This window comes from Ilyonectria robusta, assembly GCF_021365365.1.
Source record: "Ilyonectria robusta strain PMI_751 chromosome Unknown BGZ61scaffold_3, whole genome shotgun sequence".
Taxonomy (NCBI): Eukaryota; Fungi; Ascomycota; class Sordariomycetes; order Hypocreales; family Nectriaceae; genus Ilyonectria; species Ilyonectria robusta.
In genome coordinates this window covers 1,159,938-1,186,892 of record NW_025764437.1, presented here as the reverse complement: position 1 = coordinate 1,186,892, position 26,955 = coordinate 1,159,938, and the positions used below count along the sequence as shown (strand labels likewise).

Sequence of the window (26,955 nt, the reverse complement as noted above, 5' to 3'; positions counted from 1 at the left end):
TAATGTAGAGAGAGCCGAGAGCCGAGAACCGAGATAATTGGTGCGTGTCTTACTTGGAGATATGGATCTTGTTAGTTGATTGTTTCGTGTGTCCTGTAATCAGGAACGGTTCAATGCTTGTGTCTTATTCGCTGATCAGAGTAGGGTGCGATGCGAACATGCGACAAAAGGCTAACGTCGGATGAGCAAAGCCGCGCAACGACCAGAAACACCACTAAGAAAAGCCCACGATTTGTGCCCAATGAATGGCCTCGTCAACATATGAGACAAATCCCCTATCCTTAGACAAGAAAAGTCCCCCCCCAACTCATGAGTTTCCCCTTCGCCATATCATAAACCATACAAAGTAGAAACAAGGTGTAGGGTAGTGCTATTTCTTCTTAGTGGCGACTAAAGAGAGGCCCACCATGTTACACCATCGACAATACACCAGCGATGACATAAATTTTCCTCCTCTTGCAAGATCATAATGAAGATGATGTGAATTACATGAACAATCCTTCGCAAACACACAAGTAACACTGCTTCACCCCCCAAGTACCATCCATCCATCACGGAAAAAACTTCACCGTCGAGAACGGCAAAAAAAAGAAAGCACTTCTCAATCATGATTATAGTGTGTTATAGGAACAGCCCGATGCGGGGGTCGAACCCGCAACCTTGAGATCGCGCACTCGTAAGAGTCTCACGCTCTACCGATTGAGCTAACCGGGCGTGCTTCGCACGAACTGGCGCCCGATGCGTTGGAGGAAGCGCGAAAAAGACGCTTCATGAAGCAAGCTGGTGGGAGTCAGGGCTTGGTGGGATGCTCAATCTTGTGTCGTTATTGGAGGGGTGCTTTTGAGGGTTGTGCCTTTGGATCCACTTGGCGGAGTTACACGGGCCTGGACATTGTCGTATTATTGACAGGCGCTGAGGGTTGTGGCTCACAGAATGGCCTATTTTCTGGGTATTTTCTACATAAAAATGGCAACTGGAATATTGGAAAATTTAATTAAATACACATACAGGGTCCTCTATATTTATTTCCATTCATTTCAACTCAGTGAATTATTCACTTCGTGTAGGACCCCCTTGGCGGGCCACAGTCATTGAGTGAGCGCCCGTCCCTCTGATTGGCTGTGGACCCTCTGGGCTTTCATGTCGTTCGCGATAAGCGCCTTATCGTCACGTGGTGGGTCTTCGCTTCCCATAGGGTTTCTCACCCCACAGATCTCATTGGGAAAATTTCGCCTGAAAAGCTCTTGTTCACGACGGCATCTCGAGACTCGGCACGGATTTCTAACGAAGTAACGCCACACACACTCCGATACAATGGCCAAACTCTCGTAAGTCTGCCTCAGCTCTACTCATTTGCCTCGAGATCTCTGCCATTTCCGTGACGGGACGGTCGCGCGAAACCTGGATTCGCCGTGTTGGTCATGGTGGCGGGGGACGAAATCGGCCGCGCACGAAACGACGAGCAACCTCGATCACCGACGCTCTACCAACGACCACGTCTGCTTCTGCTTCTCTCCCGCTCGATGCTCGCTCGTTATTCTCGACAAAATTCGACCATGATGGACGACGGACAATTCGCACGCAACCCCCCGAACATGGATCTGGCAGAGAGAGATTCAACCGCTTGAGATGACTTCAACGTGGACCGCACACTGACGATAATGCGTATAGGCGTGGTGCCCCTGGTGGCAAGCTTAAGATGACCCTGGGTCTCCCAGTGTACGTCACCTCGAACCCCTCCCGAACCGATCTTTCGACCCTGGTCCAACTAACTCTCGCTGCAGTGGTGCCGTCATGAACTGCGCCGACAACTCCGGTGCCCGAAACCTGTACATCATCGCCGTCAAGGGTATTGGTGCTCGCCTGAACCGATTGCCCGCTGGTGGTGTCGGTGACATGGTCATGGCCACCGTCAAGAAGGGAAAGCCCGAGCTCCGAAAGAAGGTCCACCCCGCCGTTATCGTCCGCCAGTCCAAGCCCTGGAAGCGATTCGACGGTGTGTTCCTGTACTTTGAGGACAACGCCGGTGTCGTATGTGGAATCCTGTCCCATTTGTTTTCCCGTGGTGGGGTTGGTGTAGTGTGTTGTGTGTACAAGTGGCGCAAATCATCCTGCACGACATCCATGTTTGGGCGAATGGCTATTGCGTGTGGACTTTTGGCTGACTCGAAATTTGGCAGATCGTCAACCCCAAGGGTGAGATGAAGGGATCCGCCATCACTGGCCCCGTCGGAAAGGAGGCTGCTGAGCTCTGGCCCGTAAGTCAATTTCCAAATACCATCAGCATCGTCCTGCAGCAGCTAACCCGCCTCGCAGCGTATTGCCAGCAACTCCGGTGTTGTGATGTAAGGTGCTTTTGGGAGAGGAAAGACAAAAGGCGTGGTTCTGTCCCCATGCGATCAAATAGAGCGCGAAAGCCCCTTCTTCCTCATATTCGGGGATTCGGCGGAATGGGAAGTTAGTCGCTGGATTGGCAGGCTCTGCATTTCGGTTGCGGCGTGTAAGGATGATTCATACCAAGGCATCACATCAAAGGACAAAACAAAATCACTTCAAGGCCCTGTGACCCTTTCTCGCCGTGTTGTTTTGTAAAGTTCGAGTGTGTCTGCTTGAACGTAATGCGTTGTACCCCCATTGTTCGATTTCATGATTCAGGATAATTCGCCCTCGCTGGTCTTTTCGTATGTCGTCTGTTCTATGGGAAGTTCCGTGGGAAGTGCCGTGACCAATACGGCCAACAGCCAATGACTGATTACAATGCCCTTGGCGAGGAGAGAGAGAATAATTGCAAGGAATTACAGATTTCTCAGGTTGTGGTCTAAGTTTGCCATGTGGGTCAGCTGCAGAGATAGATGTCTCCGAGTACATACTGTAGTATTCGTACCCTGTATTTCGCACACGAATGCTCTTAAAGTGTGTTTTATTCTTGGAAATGACAATTGTTAACAGTCATGATTTGAACATGTGTGTATGACCGGTTTATTCAGGCCCATTCATTTCTAGTTTTAATTCTCAAAGCGTGAGCGGTAAATTTGGTAAAAAATCATGTCGTCTACTTCGTACGTCGCTCGCAAAATCTCGACTCACTCTTTGGCTAGCGGTTTAGTTGGTAAGCTTAGTGCAACACCCGTTTCAATTCACCAAATGACGTCAGGACTCAAACATTGAGAAAATTGAATTACGGGAAAAGTGTGTATAAACCGATATCGAAGGCTCATTGACCTTGGCGGTACACAGTTCCCCAGTGCTAAAGCCCAGAGACGGGCAACACACCTTCCACCCCCTATGATGATGCAAAAGCCAAAAATAAGCACAGAAAAGCAAAGAAACCAATCGACGGATGCGGAAAAAGGAAAGAAAGTCGATCTAGTGTACAGGCACGTGAAACATCCAAAACCCTCTGAATATCCATAGTATACAGAGCGGCTGTATGTACTGTCCCCCGTTCATCTGATGTGAATGCTACATAGACCGCATTGAAGGGCACGCCCCTCAGAACCCAGTTTTTCGTGTAGTGTCTGGGAATCAACTCGGAAGGAAGAAGGGATGCAAATGTAGATCGAGAAGGACAGCCGGAGTGCGATGGGCATTTCCCTCTCACATCTGTTGATATGGGTAGCCCATGTTAGGCATGCCATGGACGAAACCGGGATTTCCACCCTGGTGTGGTGGATGTTGTGGGTGTTGCTGGTGAAGATGCTGCTGCTGCTGCAAGTGAAGCTGTTGTTGCTGTTGTTGCTGATGCTGCTGTTGATGCTGATGCTGCTGCTGCTGCAACTGCAGAGCAGCTTCTTTCTTCAACGCTGCCTTGCCCTTGGGTTTGGGGGCAATCACTCCCAACTTCTGGTCTGCGGCTGCTTGGGCAGCCTTCTTCGCAGCAAGCGTCGCCTTTCGCTTTTCAACAGCCCCGGCCATGTTGCCATTTGCCCATCGGTCTAAGAATCGTTAGAATTTTGTTCCAAATCGGAGGTGACATACGGGACGTACTCTTCATAGATGCCGACATCTTCTCGGACTTGGTCATCGACTTGTAGTCTTTCTGAGGCTCCTCACCTTCCTCACTGGCAGGTGGCACGCCATTCCGGTTCTCTGGCCCAGACCGCACAACCTTGATCTTATGTACCTTGCGATTATTGGGAGTCAACGACGGCTCGGAGGTAGGACCCAATGACGAGGGAACGGGCCCATCACTGGAGGGTATAACACCACTTGCTCGCTTGCCCCTTTTCTTGGGAGGGGCCTGAGCAATCTCTTCGCTTCCATCAGGGTCATCGCGGAACCGCTTTTGCCGTTTAGGTCGGAACGAATATGAAGATTCGGCGGTGTGCGAAGACTCCTCCGAAGAAGCCGTCGATGGACGGGAGTCTCCATTATCGGTGATGGCAGAGGAAGGTTCGCTGAAGTGTTTGCCTTTTGGGATCTTGAGGGTCAGGAGATGTCGTCTCGGCTGCTTCATTTCCGGCTGGGGCTCGTCTTCGACAAACTCATTGGGGTCCGCCTCCTCGTATCTAATAGCCGGCCTTCCCCGCCCTCGTCGAGTGGGCTTTGCGGGCTCGTAGTTATATGCAGACTCGTCTTCATCCTGCTCTGGAAGAAGCTCCTCAACGATGCTAGGCACAGCTCCTTTGGCTCGCGGGCCACGCCTGCGCCTGATCTTTTGAGGTGCATCCTCGCCATCGGAAACAATGTCAGTGTTGAAGCTAGCATTGGGGTTGGATTGGGTTTCCTCGGCATCACCATTGGCATTCTTTCGTCGGCGACCCCGGCCAGTTGGAACAGGAGTCGAACTTCGGCTGACTTCTTGCGCAGCTGCTGGGTCAAAAAGTTGAACTGGTTTCCGGTTCCGCTTGCCCGTTACCTCATCCGTCTCAGTGGCCTTGGCGGTTTGTCTCGGCTGGTTGCGCAATGACCGCCCGCGTGTCATGATCCCGACCTGTTGTGTCTCTGGATTTTGCCGACCAATCTTGGAGGGGTGAGGGTCGTATTCAAAGCCGTAAGTGGCAGCCATGATGCGGTCTTGGGCCTGGAGGTAGCGAGTTTCGGTCATGCCTTCCTTCTCCCGGGCCTTGTACCCCTTGACGCCAAAGTCTGGCTCCTCGTAGTTGACACCATGCTGGTGTAAGTTACGGGTCCTAGACTCGTACTTGGTGTCTGCGGCTCGTCGGCGCAGTGCGTTTTCATAGTCGTCTACCACCTTGCCCAACCCAGTCCATTCCTGCTGCCATTGGCCTAATGAAACATTGATGGCTTCCAGGATCTCGTAGAGATCTGTGGTGGACATATCTTCGCAGTTTTCAATAGCCGAAATGTACTCCTCAGGGTCGCGAAGTTTGCGGTACTTGAAATACCGGCGCCTGTCGGGAGGCTCCTGGGATTCAGAGACGTCGGCATCATCTGGGTCCTCTCCACCCGGAGCTGGCGAGTTGAAAGCAGTAGGATCTGTCGAGTCAGGAACCGGCGAGCCCCGAGTAGGAGTGTTGAGAGCAGGTGTTGGCGCTTCTAGTGCTGTGTTGTCATCGTTGTCCTCCACCATTGGTTCCATGTCCATGCCTTCTCGATCGGTGTCTTTGCCGTCGGGAGTGGGCTCGTCGGCAGTAGTATCCTCTTCAAGACGGCCTTTCTTTTCGGGGTACGAAATATACTCTCCATCGACATAGGGCGTGAGATGGGACCAACGGCCAACAGGGGTGGGTTGTGGCCTTGCCATAGTTGGCCGAGGAGGTGCGGTCTTGCGAGGGCTTGACTTCGGTTCTGGTTGTATAGAAGGAAGACGCTCGCTCGTTTCTACTGGCGGTGGAGGGGTCGATGCCTCAATTTCATTGGGGCTTGCGCTAGGTACCGGGCTTTCCTTGGTGAGTAGTTTCTGAGGTGAATTTGAGGACTGGGTTGCATCGGGCAACGCGAGGGCTGAATCTGATGCTTTGTCATTTGTTGCGTCCTCTTTTTCCTCTGGTTTGCTTAGGTCTGAATTTGCGCTGGTCACTTCAGGCAATGCAGGAACATCGTTGGGGATCTCTAGAACGGGTGTTGTAGAAACATCATGCTCCGGTTCTAGGGGTTCAGACCCTGACTCAGCCATTTCAGTGTCTTGCGCAGGCTCCTCGACTGGATCAATGTCCATTTTGTCTTCGTTGTCCTGTATGCTTTCGTTGTCCTGATTGTCTTGAAGCGGTGACACACGGGTGGTGTTGGTAGTTTCCACCTCGGCTTCTTTCTTGATACTGCTGGAAGGTTCAAGGCGCTCTTCGACAATCTCTTTGGGACTTGATACGAATTCACCATTCAAGTGCGTTTCGATTGGTGGCGGGGTGGATTCACTGACCGAAGACTCAGCGGCAGTAGTTGAGGGAGCATCCGTGACAGCGTCAGTAGCTGCAATGGACTCAGTGGGCGCAACGACCTCAGTGGGCGCAACGACATCAGTAGTAGTAGCTGTTTCAGTGGGCGCAGCGACATCAGCAGTTGCAACACCATCAGTCGCCGCAATGGTATCAGGTGTAACAACATCAGCCGTCGCAAGGACATCAGCCGCCTTAACGACATCAGCAGCGGCAACAATATCTGTAGCAGCAATATCCGTAGCGGCAACAGCATCCGTGGTAGCAACATCATCTGCAGTCGCAACATCATCCATAGGCGCAACATCATCCGTAGGTGCGACATCATCCGCAAGTGCAACGGCATCCGTAGGTGCAACGGCATCCGTAGGCGGAACGGCATCCGAAGGCGCAACGGCATCCGAAGGCGCAACCGTAGGCGCAACTACATCCGTAGGCGCAACGACATTCGTAGGCGCAACTGCAGCGGTAGGCGCAACGACGTCAGCAGTAGGAGTAGGGGTACGCGGTAAAGGTAGCTCTTCGGCTGTCGTTTCCACCTTTGCAGACTCACTCTTCAACTGCTCTGCAGGTTGAGAGACAGACTTTTCAAGAGGGGCCTTGGAAAAGTAGGAGTCAAGAGTAGTCTGAGGAGGTGGCCGGGAAATCTGAGTGGCATCCTCGATAGATGGACGGCTTTGATCTTTGCTTTGATGATTGCTTTTTGCCGGCGGGGCTCCATTCTCGGGCACTGGCGGCGTTTTGGCGGGTGATGAATGATTTGAATAGCTGGGCTCTTGAAATTCTGTTTCATCGACATCCGAGTATGAGATGCCAACTTCGATGGTGTCTTGGACATCGTTGTCATCTTCCTCAAAGGGCTCGCGGTATGCCTTCATCTCGCTCGACTTCCGCGAGGGGTTTCTCCGGCGGGTGGATGGGGTATCGGCACCCATGGAAGCACCCCTCCGCTTGGAGTCTGTGCCGTAGAAGTCCTCAGTATCGAAATTGACATCAGGCCTGCGCTTTCTACCACGGGCTGAGGAGCTGGAGTTGGGGACAGTGACATCGTCCTCGATGTGCTCAAAGGTGTAATCCACGCGTGCGCGCTTCCGAAGACTGTGACCACCCTTCTTGGGGCCATCCTCATCGTCATCAGCAATGGAGTAGTTGTCCATGATAGAGGAGCGCTTCCTCAGATTGAGGCCACGGTGAGGGCCCGGTGGGGAGAAAGTGAAGGCGCGCTGATGAGGTTTGCTGGAGCGGCGACCACCCGCACTGTGAGCGGACTGGGGCGTGGTGTTAATATGCGCGAGCACGGGGCTCGTGGATGAATTGAGATCAAACGAGGCTTCTGAGGCAGAGACAGGAGATGCAGAATCCCCTAGCTGGCGGCGGCGATGAGTTGTGCGGCGCGACCGGTCCATGGTAAGCTGAGACGGGCTGGGGCTGGGAAGTACAGCAGCGACGTGTAGCGGCCAGCCAGGCCCGCGAGCGGCGTCATGCGGGGGAAGGAGAAGACGCGCAAAAGAAGCCAATGATTGAGAGGGAGACGACTAATGAAGAGAGATGGCGCAGAAGGTGGTCTGCGTGGCGGAGGGCTTGGGACGGGGAGCGTATGAATGGGAGAGAGGCCGCGATGAGGCGTGTTTGAATGAGCCAGGGCAGCGAAAGAATTTTGAAAGACGGGGGGCAAACGCAGGGGCAACGAGCAAGGGACAAAGAGCCGTTCAGGCGGCGGAGGAAAGACCAGCCTCCTGCAGAAGAGCGCGATGATGGTTGGGGCCAAATATCAGAGACGCGGTGATGGGCCGTCTCCTTTGCCTTGATGTGGTTGCCGTCGATTTTCTCGAGGTGTCGTGGTTCGAATAAGCCAAGGCCTGCGTCGCTGTATTAGCTGTCCGCGCTCCCGACCAATAACCTAGGCCGGCTGGTACGTACCGTTGGCACCTTCCCCCCGGCCAGAGCCCTTCTCCGGGGTTCCTCCGCCGGGCGCTGCTGGCCAATAAGGAGCGCCAGCGCGGGAAGACACGGGCCTAGGCCATGTCGGGCTTGGGGCAGTCATTCCGTGGCTTCTTACTGGGCCGCCACGGCTGTTACTGGATACAGCGCCTGCTGGGCCCCTAATCACTGGCTATTTATGGGCGGCTTGTCGCTGCAGATTGCGATTTAGGGACCGCTGCTGCTGGCCCCGATCGGTACCTTGGATGTACTTTATGCATGTCCCACGTTGGGTGACATCTCCGCAGTGGATGATCGTAGCAGGAGTACCAAGCGTAGTACCTGACCCCCTCCATTTACACCACATGGACTTACAAGCAACTGCACATGTTTGTGATGCATCTGTTCTTCGCTCTGAGTCTGCATGTTAATCATATCTATTCACTCCACTTGAAAATAATAATTCCAAAGTGCTGAGCATTGATTCCAGTATTGTTGCCGTATCCAATTCGGTTGCCGCGTCATGGCAACCCAGCGTTGCCCTCTCACCAGACCAGACACCTACCCTTGTTTGGTTTGTCGCTAGGGAGCTCCTAACCCAGTGTCACTCCCTAAACTGCCTTGCCGCACCTGTGCCAAACAGCCTTCCGACGATTACGTTCGTACCTACACATGATACTTGACCTCTTCCTCTCAACCACGTAACCCCACCCATCATCTCATCAGCAACGCGTCCGTCACATCTACTGCACTTGCAGCCAAAACCAACCACCCGCCATCGTCGTCTTCCTCTGCGACTTCTTCGACCATGGCTTCAAAGAAGACCAAGGCCGTCGCCAATGACGACAACCTCGACGACCTCTTCTCCGGCATCGACACCAAGCCCAAGAAGCCTTCCACTCACAAGTCCAAGCCCACATCGGCCGCCTCCAAGGCCATTGCGGACCAGGACATTCTCGCCGACCTTGAGTCTGAGCTGGCCTCCGAGCAGCCGTCCCGCCCGCATACACCCCGCCTCAAGGATGTCGCCGCCCGACGCTCTACTGCGACGCCTCCCGCTGGTGACGACAGGGCTGCCATGGCTAGTCGCAAGTCCACCGACAGCGCCAGAAGTCTGAGAACGACCTTTACCCCGAGTGCCACGAGCTCTGATGCCCACGAGTCAGAGAAGAAGCCCGCCGTTGAGCCGGTCGTCGAGGAGCCGCCCGCTCCGTCCACTGGCGGTGGATGGTGGGGTGGCATCTTGTCCACGGCCACGGCCACAGCCAGCCTTGCCATGAAGCAGGCTGAAGCTGCCGTCAGTCAGATTCAACAGAATGAGGAGGCTATGAAGTGGGCAGAGCAAGTCAAAGGCCTCAAGGGAATCGACGTTGGTAGCCTGCAAAAGTATGGTATGTACTATCATCTGCCTTCCCCTTTGATGATGAAGCTTACCCACAACTAGGCGATGAACTCCGCCACCGCGCCCTTCCCACCTTTACGAACATCCTACATACCCTCGCTCCTCCTATCAGCTCCCACGAGCGCCTCCTTATCCACATTACCCACGACATCGTTGGCTACCCCTCCCTCGACCCTCTCATTCATGGCGTTTTCGCCCGTGTCATGTCCCAGGTCGAAGGTGGTGACCTCCTCGTCGTCCAGCGCGGCCAAGAGAGCAGCTCCCGCCGCAACAACGACAGCGCTGCTGGGTGGCGCGATGGTCCATGGTGGAGACAGGCTGACTCTCCTCGCGAACTCGGCTTAATCAACGGACTGCCTGAGGGAACCAAGTTGTGTCGTGCCAGTGCCGAATCGTACGCCAACGAATACTTTGCCGCTACCGGTGGATTGGAGCAGGCCAAGCTCAGAGCGACGGAAGACCTGAGTGAGACCAACCCGGTCAGAACCTCCGACCTCTTCCTCTCTGTCCAAGCCATTTGCATTGACGAGGACGATGCTCTGTTCGCTCGCACTGCTTCTGCCGAAAAGGAGAAGGAGTCCTCGGATGTCAAGGACCAGGAAGAGACTGGGGAGATCATCTGCTTCGCTATCTTTATCCTCGATCCTGTTCATGGTATCGAGTTTTCTACCGTCAGCCAGTCTGTCCCTGCTCGATGGGTCCAGTGGCTTGATGCCCCGGCCCCGTTGACTCCCAGATCCAACGATGAGGGCCAGGATATTCCCGAGGTTATGATCCCGGAGGAGATCAGAGATATCATCGAGAGTGGTGGTGTCGATCCACGGGAGTGGGTTGCTGAATGGCTGGAGGAGCTCCTTGACCTCTCTGTTGGCATTGTTGCCCAACGATACGTTGCGCGCCGCATGGGAGTAGGTGAGGGTGGCTTGGGCAAGGGCAAGCGAAGGATGGAGGACCTCGTCGAAGACGGTGGTGGCGAGGCTGCTCGGGCCGGCATCATCTGAACCCCCCTATCGTGGCACCAACCCCAGGGAGGTGGTGATCGCAATGTTGGGCGGCGTTAGGATTCGGCGACTCTCGATGTAATGTTCTTCCTCTTGGAACTTTCTGGCAATTCTTAAGGGACTTTTTGAATACGGGCTACGTCTTGTTTGTTTTTGTTCATCTCCGTAGTGTTAACCAATACATACTCTGAAGGCTACCTATAAAGCTACACATCTAAATGAAATTGCTAATACTGTACTGTCAAGTCTCTATGTCTCCGTGGAGAATGTTCCCGCCCTCTTCAACTCTCCTCTTGCCGCTCTGGTCGCACCCTCCATCTCTACAAACTTGAGTGGCCTATATACCGGATTCCACATCTGCTCTCGAATCCACTCCTCCAGCTCCTCCTCGGATGAAGGGATGTCCTCTTCCATCGCTTCACCCTCCTCGATGGCCGTCTGGATGACATTCCGCGCGATCCTGACGCTCACATCACGGACGGAGCTCACGTCTGGCAACAGGGGCGCCGTCGAGTCAGTCAGAGCGGGACTCAGTGCTGCGAGACCCTCCACAGCAGCAACGAGCATGCGATCCGTAAGGTGTGCGACGCGGGCGAGTACACAGCCGAGGCCGATCCCCGGGAAGACGACCGAGTTGTTACACTCGGCAATGTCGATCGTTACATCCGCACCCGACTCGCCCCACGGCCCCGTGACCGGATCGAAGGGCGAGCCGGTCGCCACGAGGGCTTTGCCATCGGTCCAGGCGAGGAGGTCGGCGGGCTTGGCTTCGTGGAGGCGTGTGGGGTTGGAAAGCGGGAGGATGATGGGGCGAGGCGTGTTTTTGGCCATGGCTTTGACGATGGACTCGGTGAAGGCGCCTGGGACAGTGGATGTACCGATGAGGACGTTGGGTTTGATAGTCTCGATGACAGACTGGAGTGTTGTGTCTTTGTATTTCCACTCCAAAGCGCTTTTGGCAAAGCCTTTCTGGGCGTCCGAGGTGTCGGTATCAGTTGTCAGGAGGCCGGGCTTGTCAATCAACCTTTCCATTGATTAGTTGAGTTCAATGATAGCAGGGATCTTGTAATCACCAAATCTGCTTTGCAGCCTCATCATGACTGATACCTCCCTCGGCAGCTATAGCGTCCCGAACTTGGTCTGCGATACCCACGCCAGCGCTGCCAGCTCCAAAGACAACCATGCGGATATCGGGCAGCTTTTGGCCGCTCACATGCAGGCCCGCCATTATGGCCGCCAGAGTAACGCAGCCGGTGCCATGGACATCGTCGTTGAAGCAGGCGAACTCAGGGCGGTATCGATCAAGGATGCGTCTTGCTGAGATCCTGTTGTCAGTTACGGTTTGGCCACCATGACGCACCAAAAGGGCTCACCATTGCCAAGACCAAAGTCCTCGAAGTGGATATAAGCCTGTGGGTATAGTTTTCGCGCGGCACTGACGAAAGTGTCGACGAAAGCGTCATACCTCTCACCTCGAACGCGCTTCTGTCTAAGGCCTAGGTACAAGTCGTCGTTCAGGAGGTCCTCGTTGTCAGTCCCGCAATCTAGAACGACGGGCAAGGTGCGATTTGGATGAAGGCCGCCGCAAAGCGTCGTCAATACGAGCTTGGCGACGGAAATCAGGACACCGCCTACGCCCTGGTCACCAATGCCCAGGATTTCCTCGCCATCTGCCGTTTACTTCAGTCAAGGGTTTTTAGTGGAGTTGTTATGAGGACGAACCGGTCACGACGATGTAGTCGATATCCTCTGGCTTCCCCCATTGAGCTAGATCGTGAAGCACTCTGTCCTGGTCATCGATATTGAGAAAACAACCCTCCGAGCGTCTGAATAGTCGAGAGTAATTTTGGATGGCATCGCCTTCAGTTGGAGTATACACTACACTCATCATCTCCTTAAGATGGAGTTGCAACAGCTTCATCCGGTAAGCCCGGAACAACGACTAAGTTAAGCTCTAAGACCGTGACCTACCTTGTAGTATAGGACCTCATTTTGATCATTGAGAGACGTGAGAAATGTGTTCTTGGCCAAATCATCCGCTCGTGTCGAATATTGCTGGTACGCGCGCTTGCATTGCTGTTCGAGTGTCTGGATACCCTGGGGGAGCAGGCCGGTGAGATTGAACTGACGACGCTCATCGGCTGGGAATGCAGAGCCCTTGTTCAAGTAGGCCGAGTTGAGAAGGGCAGCACCTGTCAGGGCGCAGTCAATGGGACCGCTAGTGCTAAGTGGGAGGTTGCGGAACTTCGGGGTTGAAGAGCTTGGAGACATGGTTGGGTTACGTTGGATACAACGCGGATGAGCTTTGGGAGATGTGATAGATGACAAGCATTCACCAAGAAACCTGGTTGATCGAGTGTCGCCAAGGAGGGCGTGATAGGTATATACGTATGGTCTGATTATTTAGTCGCCTACATATGCCAGGTGACGTATGTGAAGATTAGTCTGCATGCAAAAGAATATCCTGTTGGCAGTGTGTACATGTACTTGGTACCACCCTCGAATCCGAACATAAGGAATCGATGCCGTCATCACTCATGCTACGGCGATATGCGCGATGCGCGGCTATCAAAATACGCTGAAATGGGAGACAATATTCATGTGACAGATATCAAGAGAATTTCGGTGCTCTGGGAGCCACACCCGTGTAGGATTCTGTCCATAAATGGATACAACGGACGTGGACTATGATGGCCCTTTTGGTCTAGCAGCTACATCAAATCTTCCCCCGAAGGGAGAGACTTGCAAAACCCCAGCCTACTTCACGCGAGCAGTACAAAACGCATCGCTCGTGGAAGACCTTCGCGAGGAAGACTCGTAGATAGATGAGTGGCTGGAGAGAAAACACTGCAGTCGGAGGTGGCCCCGACGCGGAAAGAGGACAGAGGACAAAGAACAGAGGAAAGGATACCTACCGTGGGTGAGAGCGCAATGAACGTATTTTGATGGTTTCGTCGTGCTCACGGCCGCACTTGCGGCGCGTGGAGGAGATCGCACCTGAAGACGAGCGATTCTTGGTGTGTTGTTGAATGAAGAAAATTCTCTCTGCGGTCCTGGTATTAAGGAAAATTGGAGTGGAGACACCGCCCCAGCCACGAACGGCTAGCGGCACCTGTCGCCAAGTACAGGGTACCTCTGATTCTCCTCAAGCTGTAAACTTGACTTTAAATACACCTTCAGGCTTCAGCGTTCTTTTTGGGTTCCAGAGCTTAAAAAAAATTAAATTCTTGGTGAAGCATATGACAGAGAAAATTCGACATGAATCTCTTGGTCGGAATTTGGTTGCGTCGGCTAAGAAAGGGAACATGTGGTTATTGAAACAACTTGTTTGTCGAAACTTGGCCGTGTTCAAAAAATGGGGTTTCGGTTGTAATTGAGAGAACCTAGACATATATTGCAAATTCTCAAGTGACTCGATCATATATCTACTTAGTGTCAGTTGCGAAGTCTATTTGCCCTAGAACTAAGAGTCACTCCCTAATCATCCAGGAAGTACCGGCGATATCCCAACGTCAAATGCATAATTTATCGACCAGGCTCAACATCCTCATGATGAGACGGTGTAGGAGAGTCGATTTCCTCGGACTCTTGCACAAGTCTCTTCTCAGCCTTGAGCGCATTGTTCTCCAACTCGAATCCCAGGCCAACATCTCGTCTGGCCTCCTCCAGCATCAGGGCATCCTCCTCACCGGTATGGCTCCCAAAAATACGGTCCATCTCTTCCAGAGTTGCACCCTTGGTCTCGGGGAGATAGAAATGCACCCACAGAATGCTGGCAGCCAGGAAGCCCGCGAAAAAGATGTACGTTCCCCATTCAAGCGTCTCAAACATGGCAGGGACGTAGAAGGCAACGGCAAAGTTGTTGAGCTGAATGGACATGTTAGCACTTTGTCTCGATACTCCAGACCAACAACGATGCAACTTACCCAGTTGCTGGAAGCACCAATTGAGGAACCCTTAGATCGGATAGACAGGGGAAAGATCTCGGCCACAAGTGTCCATGAGACAGGACCCCAAGTAGCACCGAAAGCCCCCACGTAGACCCAAATGAATGCCACAGCGGTCCATCCCGCAGCCACGTGGGCGTTCCAGTCGTGGTGGTACACAGCAACGATGATGCCTGCGAGAACCATGGAAATCCACATGACCACCGATCCCACGATGAGCATTGGCTTTCGGCCCACCTTGTCAATCACGGCCATCGCCGGTAGTGTACTGACGAAGAACACGACACCAGTGACACCCGTAGCCAACAGCGCCTGAGTTCCGCCGGTCAAGCCTAGACTCTCAAAGACGTTGCTAGCGTAGTAGATGATGGCGTCAATTCCAGACCTGTATCGTTGTTAGCATCATGCTCATGCAGTTCTTTGATTGCACATTTACCATTGCTGCCAGAACATGACCAACCAGGCCGTCGCAACTCTCTTGAGGTTATCCCAAGTTTTGACGATCTGGTAATATCCAGCAAATTCCCGGATCCATACGTTGCCCTGCTCCTTGGCCGCCAAGTTGGGAAAAGATTTGGCAAAGTTTCGCTGTTCAAAAAGACACTCCGCTTTGATCTCCATAAACTCAACTTGAATGAGTTCATGCTCCACAGGAAGCTTTCGAAGATAGGAGAGAGTCTTGAGTGCCTCCTCATCGCGGCCCTTCTTGACGAGCCATCGGGGGGAGAATGGCAACCACCAGATACCAAAGGCGAGGAGCACAGCCGGGATTCCCTGGATGATGGAAGGAAGCATCCATGCCATGTTGGTCTGCCCTTCGCCGTGACCACCAATGTAGTTGCTGCCGTATCCAATCCAGAAAGACAGCATAATACCCAAGATGGTACAGAATTGGTAGAATGAGACGAGGAATCCGCGTAGTTCGGGGGCTGATAGTTCGGCGTTGTAGAGAGGACTGCAATTCAATGTCAGTTTAGGCATGAATGGCAAATGAAGAATGAACCTACCCAACACCACTGAAGGTTCCAACACCAATGCCAGTGAAGAATCGTCCCGCGTACAACATAGCCGGGTTATGGTACGTCGCGCCGCAGTAGAGATAGCTACCCAGAATAACCCAGCAGCAGGCTGAGAACATGGTATACTTTCGAGAGATGACTTCGCCCAGCACACCGGCGGACAATGAGCCGAGGATACCTCCGAGTTGGAGAATTGAGGTCAGCCAGCCCGTTGCGCTGGAGGAGGCTACAACTGACGGGAAGTTGTCCTTGAAGCGCGTCATGACCAGGGACTGTCCTAGGACACCCTGCTGGTAGCCATATTCGAAACCACCAAATCTTCCAAGCGTGTTAGGACGCAGCAGGAGTAGGTAGGATTTGGTACTCACGAAGCAAAAAGCGCGATGACGATTAGTTTGGGATTGTTATATATCGTCTTCCACCGGTTCTTGTAAGCGAGCTTCGTCCGCTCTTCTGCCATTGTCTCCATGATGACGGCTCTGAGGATGAAAAAAAGAGCAATAAAAGCGCAATAAGTGCAAGACAAGAGATTTCTTAATCCTACAAGACTACTGCGACATTACATATATTTATTCATTGCAGATCTTTGCTTCCTTTATACTGCGGAGGATGCACGTTTCCCACTTCTCCACAATTCTCGCAAACACCCCAGCTGGAGTGTTCCCTGGGGAAAAGTATTCATTCACCAATCCGGGGACCCCAGACGGGAGTCTCCAGGTCGCCGTCTGACTGAACCGACCATCAGCTTCGTGGTTGGAATAACCCACCGCGGAATGAGGACCTAAATAGGCAATCAGAAGCACTTTTGTCGGTCGTATGGATGTTGTGTGCTCCACGTTGCATTCAAACGTGGAGTCGACCCTTGAGATTCGTGAAAGAATTTTCGCTACACCTTTCCTTTCCGAGACGCCTTTGACGTTATTTCCGACCATTCTTGACTAAAGCCTCTCGCCATGACGCCAAAGCGGTTGCGGCGTGATGGAGAGATCGGCGTCTAGGGTGGATTCGGGCTTCGTTGATGTGACGTTAAATCCTGGCCCCACGTTGTTTTGCTCACGAGATGTGGTATTTTGAGCCTAAATAGGGCCACTTTTATGAGAAGGACCGACGGCGGAGAAGAGAGACCCAATGAACCCGCGTATTAATAAGGGTTGATGTTACACCGCACTTCTTTTAAATGGCTGCCTAGAGTTTGGGGCCTGGGTAGGTCTTCATTCTTCAAGATGCATCGTGCCAGCCAGGACTAGGCGCATGCTCTGATTCTTGGGTTTTACAGATACTGAGACCTGAGTGCAATGCCAAGACTACCTTATCAAGGAATTCTACCGTATCTCACGGGAGGGTTGCCCTGCGCTCAATTAGGAAGTCCTAACCATGTCAGCATCACTGCATCAGAGGCCAGCCGGCTAAAAAGCAAGAAAGGCGTTGAAGTATGAACAGTTCCCATCAAGCCAAGACACGGCCGAGAAGCCACAGTCGATAGCACGGTTCTCGCCCTACGAGACTAACGCCGTTTGGTCCGCCGGTTTTTGATCCGTATGGAATATTGATCAGCGTTTCAAGAGAGGGGCGGGCAGTGGAGAAATCAAGTAATTCGACCAAGGGTCCCTAGCCCGTTTGACGACTCATGATGCTTCAGTAATTAAGAATCCAAGCACCAGTCGTCTAACTCAAGCCATATCTCGCTAGATCGTGAAGCCTTTTGGGCTGTGAGAGTACACTGAATTATACTTTACTAATCATCAACAATTAATGTATCGACTCGTGTATGTATACGATTACTCTGGCCATGCTTGGATTATATGTCCCATCTTAATTATACGGATAAAAGCAATAAAACATATCTGAGCACGTACCGCCGCCATCTCCCCACTGTACTCCACGAAATCCACAATTCAGCATCACGCCTCACAACTGATTTCTCACAAGAAAAGAAAACGGGATATCCCAGCTTTGCAAATGTTTTGACGCATACTACGTAGTATAAGCATTCTTGTGACCAACCTACACGAGATGAGTGTACGTGAATATTTGTCAGGGATTACTGGGGAGGATGGTCCCACCAGGTCGTCCGATAGAACCCGGTAGTGTCGTCAGAGTCCTAAAACTACGGCGGACTAGCCTAGTCGAGTGTCGCTATTTGCAGCAGTTCAGCGGAGTGAAGAATCAGAACAAACCACCTCGAGTGGTCGCGGCTAACTCAGAAACCGATCATTATAGAACTCCACATTTACAATGCTCCTGGAAAAGGATTTTACCGGGGATACCAGCAACACGCAATTACTAGACTGAGAAATCCACTCCAAGACGTCATATATTTCATTCTGTCAACTTGTGCTCTCGGGGCCAAACAAAGAAACAAACCCAGACCTCCCCCTTCCCTGCTCAGTAGCTTATTGACTTCCGCCTCCTTCTCCGCTAGAAATAAAGCGCTCATCCGTCCTTTATCATTCATCATCCATCGTTGCAATTTCGTCGGCTGGCAAGAAACATTTACTGCGAAGAGTTGTCGTTGTTGCCAATCAAGTTCGGAGAGCTACGGAGAGTGCCAGTAACACCGTTGGCGGTACCCGCCGACTTGAGCCAGCTGGTGACGCCAGAGACACCACTAACACCCTCGACGGACATGCCGTAAAGAGCAAGGCCAGCAATGTGGGGAGAGGCCATGGAGGTACCGCTGAGGGTAGCAGTAGCTGAGTTACTGGAGTAGTAGGCGGACAGGACGCTTGAGCCAGGACCGAAGATGTCGAGGGAGGTGCCGTAGTTAGAGTAATAGGCGATGGCCCAGGAGCTGTCGATGGCACCAACGGTGATTGCACTCGCTGCCGAGGCAGGAGACACATTAGCAGCGCTCTGGGCCTCGTTTCCAGCGGCGACGACAGTAAGGACACCGGAGGAAGAGGCAGAGGCGACGGCGTTGTTGAAAGTGGCAGAGTAGTCTCCACCGAGAGACATGTTGATGACAGCCTTGGAGGCTCGGCCGTTGTTGACAATGTGATTCACAGCCCAGTTGTAGCCTGAAAGGATGATGGAGGTTGTGGACTCATCGCCTTGGAAGACCTTTACGCCTAACAGGGTGGCCAACTTGGCGACACCATAGGTCTTGCCGCCAATGGTACCGGCGACGTGAGTGCCGTGGCCGTTGGTGTCCGCGTTGTCGCCACTGAAGGCAGACCATATAGCCGTGGCGCGGCTCTCGAACTCGTTGTGGGTGGCACGGATGCCAGTGTCAACGATGTAGGCGTAGGTGCCCTCTCCAGCAGCGGTATCGTATATGTAGCTTGTATAACCACTGCTGCGATGAGAGACAGTTCCAAGACCCCAAGTAGAACTGGACTGGGTAGTCAAGGCCTTCTTGGCGATATGAGACAACTCAGTCTCCTCCTTGATGTATTGCAGCTTCCAGACTTTATCCTCTTCAACGAGAGCAACCTGCCAATATGTTAGTATCTATTGAGGGGTAATTGCGTCCAAGCTTACCTCAGGATTGTTCTTGATCTCTTCAATGGTATCGGAATCAAAAGAACCAGCATAGCCATGGAAGCCGTAATCACCGTCATAAGTGATCTCAACACCCTTGGCTTGGCTGTCACGCTTGGAGACACTGCGCTTGTGGACATCGTTGACCCAAGTCAAGTGGTTCTCGAGGTCATCAGTCTTAAGCTCAGACTTCAAGGTGATGATATAGCTGCCTTTGACAACACTGCCACTGTCACGCTCAACTGGAGCGCCAATAGCGTACCCTAGGAGGGTAGTAGCAACAAGAGCGAGGTTGGTAAAGTTAACCATTTTGCAGAGATAGTAGATGGGTAGCGAGATGAAGAAGATGCTGAAGTCGTTGAAGTGACTATGAAGTATGCATAAATATATAGAGGATGTAAGACTGTCTTATATACCTTCTTGGCCTACAGCTTACCCCCCTTATAGATGGCATCGTGACGTTGACGCCTGGTTTCAACGAGCCTGTGGCAGCTCTAGGCTAAAGAAGCACTGATGTCGTTTGCAGCTAGGATGGCTGCATCATCTCCGGCGACACTGTAATCAACTTCCTGTTCAGGGCAAGATGAGTTACCCCATGTGCATTGATCGTGCGGTTGTCGATGGGAGAAAACGGAAGGCAAAGATGGATGGCGTGAGAAGACTGGACTCAGGAAGGCAATGTCACGTAGATGAACGCACAAAAGTTCTCGAGACTGTGGACGCCCGGGGGTAGAAGATGTAGCACTGTAGCCTCAAACGAGATTCGACCAGGAACTTTGGAAAGACGGTTGGCCTTGGCGATGTAGCAGGGGCTTTATACTGGGATCCATTGGACATGTTGGATGGCTTCTAGCTTAAGGGTTGGAGGAAGCAGGAGACAAGGGAGTAGAGAAAATGCAGGGTGGATAGACTCGACGGTTACAAGCGGACTCTATCGGAATGCGATGTAAACCGAGGGCGGAATTGATGACAAGTGGTTGACTTTACTCTTCCAGAAGTGTGAAGATCAGCGCAAGTCGACTGTTGATAGGTGGACTGTCAATCAAGCTTTGAGAAAGCATCAACACGTAGAGACCGGGACCTAGCTAACAAACTTCATATCATCCTCAACGTAGAAGCAACGGATAATGAACGACCTATGAAGGACGGCGACGGTCGAGATTTCGGCGATTGGAGAGCGGGTTTGAGGCCAACGCCGTTCGGAGGCCATGTTAGAAGCAGGAAATGGCGCATAAACCCAAGCGTGTTGCGGTTGTCGTCGATACACCAAGCCATCGGAGTAGTTGCTCTTCTCCCCAACTTGAGCACGTCAGAGCTTCTTGGCGGACGAACCCTTGAAGGACTAGGCTCGATGGCAGTGAAAGCCGGCCGGGGTTGGTTCCACCCTTAATCCTCCGGTGTCCCGGTCAAGAGGTTTCCAACTTCCCTTTTGGGATATTGCGGCCGTCTCAAGTGCCCATCATTGCTGGAGGGGCTGTTCAAGAACGCAAGGTTAGTGAGGAAATGAGATACAAACACTAGGCTTGAAGGTACTAAATTTTAAAGCTCAGGGTTGTCCTTGCTCCGGCCGGACCATATGAAGGCCTCTCAGCCTGAAGGGAACACATTATGATGTGACGGAACTGAGGCTCTAGTCTGCTCGGCCGTTAGGATGGTCGCGAAAGCCACCGTTGTTGATTCGTACGCGAGTCCGACGGCAGAAAACAAGATTAAGCAAGGAGGTGTCCCGCAGATTCCCGGAAGCGTCTGTTTTGTTTCGTGGACGGATGTCGTGATCGAGGGCCTGGTGTTGAGACTCGAAGGCGGAATGTGATCGCTGGCAGGGGCGATTCGAAGGATCGGCGCCTGGAGATAAGATTCAACGGGTCGTGGCCGGTAGATTTAGTGGGGTAGAGATAAGTGAGGTGCTAAGGTACAGCGTTAAAAGTGCTGAGACTGCCTGGAACGGCTTGGAACGACCCACTGAAGACTCGGGAATATAGGCCTGTTGCAGATGTCGTGGGCGATCCACCTCGGCTGCGAGACAACCATGCTCCGTTCATCCTTCATCCTTCATCCTTTATTCCTCATCGTCAACCTGTATTCGCGCCACGCTTTCTTTGTCCGCCACTTCGAGCCAGACAGATCAGGGTTCGTTATCAGCGCTGCATTCTTGCAAAAGTTCGCCCGGTTCCTTGGCAACATCGGCAACATTGGCGTATCATATCTCGGGCCGCCCCATGCACCCTGGCTGCTCATATGCGGCATGAGCCCGGAACCACGCTATGCAGTCCCCCCACATCACGACAATCCTTCCATGCTATGGATATGGATCGAAGACCTTTTGTTTGTCGTGACCCCTGACTAGGAGTTGGTGATTCTAGATGCCCTAGAATGATACTGCTATTGGTTTCTGCATCGACATCGACTTCTGTTCTGATCCTCCCACATACCGAGCCTACACCACAGGTTTGTCTCGGCCCGCTGATCCCCCCTTTAGATCTCATTTACTGTGACCAAGCCTTTCTCTTGCCAAAACCAGCAGAAGCTGAGGCCAAACGAGTACAGTCGTGGCATCAGAAATGGCAAGCCCATCTATTGCTACCCAAGGTCCTTCGTTGGGGAATCCTTACCAACAACAATGATGGGTTCCATTTGTCAAGTTTCAGTTTAACGGAAGCAGCACCTAAAAGGAAGAGCTGGATGCGACGTCACTAAAGAAACACACCCACCCTAACGTTTAGACTGCCCTATCCCACAGGTAGCCATCGGACCATGGGACTGGTGTGGTTGTTTTTCAGAGAGGTGTGTATCATGAGACATACAACTCTAGCTTGCTAATGGATCAACAGAAATATAACGGATGGCACTGACAACGGGTCGGTCTAACATGGACTCCACGGCCAGGGACCCAACTTTGGCAGTGACTGGCGTGCCACACCCGCCATCACTAGAACCTGCTTGTCAGCCCCCTGACCCCTGAGAGTATCCTAGGCTTTGTCTTAGGCGGTCTTTGATCGTCTAGCCCTAGTTCAGGAACTAACTACCGAAAACAGTCGCGTGTATGCCGTGGCTGCCGCAGCCATTGGTCCTACAAAAGTCCATGCAGCTTCACGCCGGCGCATTGGCCTCCTTCCTAGACCGTTGCTGCACGCAGGGTTGGGCATGGAACGACGCACTCTGGAATATGAGATCGTCTATCTATCTCTACAGCGTGGAAACAATTATGCACCAGTCCAGGCTCAGGATGCTATCCCATCGGCGCTGATATCGTGCGGTAGCCAATCGCTTCAGAAGTCCGCTGTGTCAACGGGCCGAGACGCTGCCCGGCGGCGGAGCTCAAAGGAGAAAACGGCTATCTGCTACCTTGTATCGAGCCTGATTTGAACTCCTCGGCAACTTCAAGTTTAACTTGATGCTTATACTTAAGCCCATATTGGTTGTGTCACATGCAGATTCCGTCCCCGCTAACACAAGTCCTCGCGCCGGTTTCCGCACCAGTCTCTTCAAAGAAGGACCTAAATTTTAGTCGATGTATAGATTTAAAGTTACTCAATTTTGGAAATGATTTTCTCGTGCTGAGATGATGCAAGTTCGTGGTATGCCTGAACAATTTTTTAGGACCACACCTCAACGGTCAAGGCGGTCTCTATCTCTTTCTGACCTTAATACCTTATTCCTCGAGTTTTTGCACCACAAGGGCTGCGGAATTAACCTGAAACGACTGGTGGGAAATATGTACAGACCTCTACTGACAGAACCCGCTGCTGGGCGCCACGCTCCTGCAGGACAACCGACACTGAACCGTACTGTTCCCAACACGATGACAACTCTAGAACCGGCTCTGCAAGTAATATCGGCATCTATGACGTAGTTATACCTGAATTGATTAGTATTGAAACGGATTGGGAGTGAAACATGGCCAGACTGAAGATGATCAACAGAACCGGGGCTTCCCACTTCTTACCCACAATCCTATCCAAGTTTTTGGTGAGACATGACATAATCTTTGAAGCACGGCTACGCTATCTAAAAGCACGTCATGTGTCGATATTCCAAAAATGAGTCGTACCTTGGCCAGATTCATAAATGAGTGCAGTGTCAGCTTCCCTGGGAGGATCGGACTTTTGGCTCCGTACATCACTTCGGCGATAGTGGGGCCGTTCCGTCCCCGGTAGGCTCAGAACTTGGCCCCGCTCCATCCGTGCACATAATAAGTTCTGCTGGCTATCAAGGTTGCAGGAGTTTACAAGTTATAGAAAAAGCTATTTTATTGAATCTTTCAAGAGGTGGCCTCTGTCAATCTCATGGCCTATCTAGGTTCCATAGGAGACTCCACATCCAACGATATATGGGCCTAACTCATCATCCCCAAGTACTGCGTCGTGATGACAGTTCCTTTTTTGGTACCGCTCACACCGACGCGTACTACTTCGCCAGGAACGATGTCAACCAAGTTGTCTTCGAACTTGACGTCGTCATCCTCGCACTCCAGCGCCAGGCCCTTGACGGGCACCTCGGCGCTGACCTCTACAGTCTTGCCGTCGTCGGCCACCTCGGCCCGGAGAGACTTGGGCTTTTGGAGGTGCAGATACTTGAGCGGCTCAGGCCAGTTGACATAACGCGCAATCTGCTTGCCTTCTTGGTAGAGGTAGGCAGCAACAACGGTGCGGCCCTCAAGACCCGCGTTGGGCTTCTCAACGGGGACATCGAGCACCGAAATCTCGGTGGAGCGGTTCTTTGGCAGTAGGATGGACGGCGAGACCGTTTGAGAGAAGGTTTCCTTGCCAGACTCGACATCCCAGGCCTTGACGACGCAGTCCGCCGTCAGGTTTTCGAGCATCAGGTTGCTGCCCCAAATCTCAACCTGGACCTTGGTCTCGATGTGAACGCGAGTATACTTGTCCTTGGGGTGCTTGTGCTCCTGTCGCTTGATTCCGATGGAAATGGGTGCCATCTCTCGCTTCACTGTGAAGTAGGCGTGCTTCGGCCTGAGGTAGTAGTCGCATATAGCCCAGGACGTGACGGGCCAGCAGTCATTGATTTGCCAGACAAGCGCACCACCGCAGTACTCTTTGCCGGGGCCACGCCACTCGCGCTTCCAGAGTCTGTAGGCTGACGCAAGACACTCGGCCTGCATCAGCTGGGTGCAGTAGATGAAGTGCTCTATCGGGTCAGGGGCATATCGCATGTTTTCTACGAGATAGAGGGCAATGCGGCGCTCGTGGCCATCTGCCTTGTTGTGGAAGTCGACAGTCGAAGATTGCGGGAAGCGGTCCGGATCATCTTTGCCCAGTGGAAGATACGCATCGATGGTCTTGATGCTGGGGAAGGCCTCCATGCCGAATTCAGACACAAAACGACCGACAAGCTTGTCGAAGTTCTGGTACTTTTCCTGGCTTCCGTGCCAGACATTCCATTGATGGATATCTCCAATAGTGGGATCGGTCGTCTTGTTGCCACCCCAAGGACTGCCATAGTGGTACGTCGTCTCAGGGATGAGGTCCTTGCACACGTCCGCAAGGATCTTCTCATAGATGTATCGAGCCGGGAAATCCGTCTTCAGCCAGCTCTCAGCATCTTTGTTGTCAAAGTCGTAGGTGAGATTGTCGCTCTCGGCCACCTGATAGTCCTCGTTGTTGCCAGCCCAGATGGCAATGCTGGGGTGATGTCGCAGGAGCTTGACATTCTCCCTGGCCTCGCGGTCGATGGACTTCAGCAGCTCTGGCCAACAAGGGTAGTTTCCGCAGCCAAACATGAAGTCTTGCCAAACCAGAACGCCTAGTTCGTCGCAGGCGTCGTAGAAGGCTTCCTCTTCGTAGATGCCGCCACCCCACACTCTGATCATGAATTGATTGCCATCGGCCACTAGCTTAACCCAGTCGTAATATCTCTGCTTGGAAATACGAGGGATGAAGTTGTCTGCGGGAATCCAGTCGCTGCCGCCACAGAAGATCGGGATGTTGTTGACCTCGAAGAAGAAGCTGGTGCCGGGCTGCTCCTTTAGCGGTCGCTGGACAAGCTCGAGCTTGCGAATGCCAATCCTCTTCGACACTGAGTCCACTTCGACAGTCTCCGAAAGTAGAATGGCCTTGACCGTGTACATGGTTTGCTTTCCGTGTCTGACTGGGTACCAAAGCTCTGGGTTCTCAATCTCAAAAGTCGACTCCGCCTTGCCGTCCTGGACATCTGCGGTTTGGGATGCAACTTCGGTACCATCTAGGGAAATGCTGAATTGCACTTTGGACGCTGTGCCCTCTGTCGTAGCGCGGGCCACCACCTTGGCGCTCTTTAGAGATTCGTCCACCTTGATCTCGTTGTGAAGATCGGAGATGCGAGAGTCATATACCTCAAGGGAAATGGGTCTCCAAGGACCACAGGTCAAGAGGGCGGGGCCCCAGTCCCATCCCTTTCAAACTGGTCAGCATATTGGAGAAACGAGCGCGTTGAAATGGTATTCGAAAACTCACCCAGTGATATTGCGCCTTGCGGACGGCCAACCTCGAATCATCGCCATTCCAGCAGATGTACTTGTGGTCCGGATGCTCCTCAACAAGCTTCCAGCCGCGGAGGTAGGCACTGTCGAAAGTAATCTCCAGTTCATTATCACCATCCTGTGCTAGCACATCTGTGACATCCACACGCTCTGGAAGAAACATGTTTTCCGCCTCCAGGATCGTCTTGCCGTTTAGGCGCACCGTGGCGAAGGTGTCGAGGCCATCAAACGCCAGAACGGCCTTGGCGCCTTTGGGCACTTTCTGGCCGGCAAAGGTCGTCTTGTAAACCCAGGCAACCTCGCCGATCCATTGAACATCAAGCTCATTTTTGCCAATGAACGGGTCGGGGATCTTTTTATTGTGCAGTAGGTCAAGGTGGACGTTGGTTGGGAACTGGCCGACGGGCAAGTAGGTGCTGTCGTCGTGGGCGGCCTGCCTGAATTGCCAGTTCTTGTCGATGGCCGTGACGGTGCGAGGAGCCATGGGGAAATAGTGAGGGGGGACAGTGAGGATAGATTATGCTTGGATTGCAATAGGAGGAAATACGTTTGTTTGGTGAAGATGCCAGATCCAAGCTTGAGGCGGTCTTTGGGGTTGCTGCGTATTCACTGGGGGGTCAGCTGTGGCAGGCGTGATGCCCCGCGACGCATCAAGATTCAGTGAGGGGTTCGAAGATGAGCCGAAAGTGAGATTCAGTTTACAAGCAGTAGGGAGCGTATCGTGCGATGCCTCCTCTCTCGGATAGTCCAGAAGATCAACGGGAAAGCCACCCGGGACGATGCCACAGCTTTTATACCTTCTTTACACAACCCGGTGGTTGCTAGCCGCTGCACACGCGCCGACCGCCGGCCGCAACGTCGCACCGTGTTTCCGAAGCCAATGCGGGACAAGCTTCTCAACCTGGTAACCGTGGCACATGGCGTGTCTCTTCCCCACTGTCATTGTTTGTCAGTTCGTATCAAGGGCGTGTAACTCGCTGCCGCGCAAGGGTCGCGGACTCGCGGTGCACTGCCTACTGTCCTGAGCCTATATGCGCTTGTCCGAATCCGTATGGCCCAAGCCCGGAGGGAGACGTTCCGTCGCCAGATGGAGTCTCGTGAGAGCCTCAACCCTCACCTGGTCTCCATGACCCCGTCGCCATGATGCCATGTCTTCTGTCTTCCGTCTTCTGACTCCGTCCCCCGTCTTCCGTTTTCCGTGCTCTTCTCGGCGATCACCAGGGAAGTGTGCCGTCACCCCGACTCCGTTATTCCCCGCCGTCAGACCTCATCTCATCACCATGACACGTTGCAACACCACCGCCTGTTTCTGTTACAAAATATGACGGACCACAGTCCGTTTCAGCGATTGTTTGAAATTATATACGTGGCCT

At 52.8% G+C, this 26,955-nt stretch overlaps 9 protein-coding genes and 1 non-coding gene across 10 annotated transcripts; 4 read left to right on the top strand and 6 right to left on the bottom strand.

The window, feature by feature from the left end:
- Window positions 1-631: 631 nt before the first annotated feature.
- On the bottom strand, window positions 632-714 carry BGZ61DRAFT_t50. The gene has a single exon. It is a non-coding gene; the product is annotated as a tRNA-Lys (tRNA).
- Window positions 715-1,015: 301 nt separating this feature from the next.
- BGZ61DRAFT_127419 (ribosomal protein L14 domain-containing protein) lies at window positions 1,016-2,369 on the top strand. Its single transcript, XM_046237109.1, has 5 exons — window positions 1,016-1,328; window positions 1,672-1,719; window positions 1,785-2,031; window positions 2,181-2,258; window positions 2,317-2,369. The coding sequence occupies exons 1-5, from the start codon at window positions 1,315-1,317 to the stop codon at window positions 2,347-2,349; spliced, it is 420 nt and encodes a 139-aa protein (XP_046109439.1). The 5' UTR covers window positions 1,016-1,314; the 3' UTR covers window positions 2,350-2,369.
- A 1,228-nt stretch (window positions 2,370-3,597) lies between these two features.
- Window positions 3,598-7,744, bottom strand: BGZ61DRAFT_527965 (uncharacterized protein; the record flags this gene model as incomplete). The annotated part of the gene is made up of 2 exons (XM_046253184.1): window positions 3,598-3,935; window positions 3,988-7,744. The coding sequence occupies 2 exons, from the start codon at window positions 7,742-7,744 to the stop codon at window positions 3,598-3,600; spliced, it is 4,095 nt and encodes a 1,364-aa protein (XP_046109438.1).
- A 1,322-nt stretch (window positions 7,745-9,066) lies between these two features.
- BGZ61DRAFT_527964 (maintenance of telomere capping protein 1) lies at window positions 9,067-10,661 on the top strand (the record flags this gene model as incomplete). The annotated part of the gene is made up of 2 exons (XM_046253183.1): window positions 9,067-9,649; window positions 9,703-10,661. 2 exons carry the CDS (start codon window positions 9,067-9,069, stop codon window positions 10,659-10,661), a joined length of 1,542 nt encoding a protein of 513 aa, XP_046109437.1.
- A 249-nt stretch (window positions 10,662-10,910) lies between these two features.
- On the bottom strand, window positions 10,911-12,932 carry BGZ61DRAFT_341908 (uncharacterized protein; the record flags this gene model as incomplete). Its single annotated transcript, XM_046239465.1, has 5 exons — window positions 10,911-11,685; window positions 11,735-11,978; window positions 12,035-12,331; window positions 12,384-12,576; window positions 12,633-12,932. 5 exons carry the CDS (start codon window positions 12,930-12,932, stop codon window positions 10,911-10,913), a joined length of 1,809 nt encoding a protein of 602 aa, XP_046109436.1.
- Window positions 12,933-14,186: 1,254 nt separating this feature from the next.
- On the bottom strand, window positions 14,187-16,176 carry BGZ61DRAFT_412148 (general substrate transporter; the record flags this gene model as incomplete). Its single annotated transcript, XM_046243289.1, has 6 exons — window positions 15,996-16,176; window positions 15,616-15,945; window positions 15,045-15,563; window positions 14,588-14,993; window positions 14,310-14,528; window positions 14,187-14,270 (listed from the first exon to the last, which is right to left on the bottom strand). Exons 1-6 carry the CDS (start codon window positions 16,094-16,096, stop codon window positions 14,187-14,189), a joined length of 1,659 nt encoding a protein of 552 aa, XP_046109435.1. The 5' UTR covers window positions 16,097-16,176.
- A 1,944-nt stretch (window positions 16,177-18,120) lies between these two features.
- Window positions 18,121-19,416, bottom strand: BGZ61DRAFT_342743 (peptidase S8/S53 domain-containing protein; the record flags this gene model as incomplete). Its single annotated transcript, XM_046239535.1, has 2 exons — window positions 18,121-19,059; window positions 19,108-19,416. 2 exons carry the CDS (start codon window positions 19,414-19,416, stop codon window positions 18,121-18,123), a joined length of 1,248 nt encoding a protein of 415 aa, XP_046109434.1.
- A 1,720-nt stretch (window positions 19,417-21,136) lies between these two features.
- BGZ61DRAFT_527960 (uncharacterized protein) lies at window positions 21,137-21,454 on the top strand (the record flags this gene model as incomplete). The annotated part of the gene is made up of 1 exon (XM_046253182.1): window positions 21,137-21,454. The coding sequence occupies one exon, from the start codon at window positions 21,137-21,139 to the stop codon at window positions 21,452-21,454; it is 318 nt and encodes a 105-aa protein (XP_046109433.1).
- Window positions 21,175-22,140, top strand: BGZ61DRAFT_442873 (uncharacterized protein). Its single transcript, XM_046244797.1, has 2 exons — window positions 21,175-21,891; window positions 21,939-22,140. Exon 1 carries the CDS (start codon window positions 21,481-21,483, stop codon window positions 21,802-21,804), a length of 324 nt encoding a protein of 107 aa, XP_046109432.1. The 5' UTR covers window positions 21,175-21,480; the 3' UTR covers window positions 21,805-21,891; window positions 21,939-22,140.
- Window positions 22,141-23,443: 1,303 nt separating this feature from the next.
- On the bottom strand, window positions 23,444-26,066 carry BGZ61DRAFT_343584 (family 2 glycosyl hydrolase; the record flags this gene model as incomplete). Its single annotated transcript, XM_046239612.1, has 2 exons — window positions 23,444-25,495; window positions 25,557-26,066. The coding sequence occupies 2 exons, from the start codon at window positions 26,064-26,066 to the stop codon at window positions 23,444-23,446; spliced, it is 2,562 nt and encodes an 853-aa protein (XP_046109431.1).
- Between the last annotated feature and the right edge of the window lie 889 nt (window positions 26,067-26,955).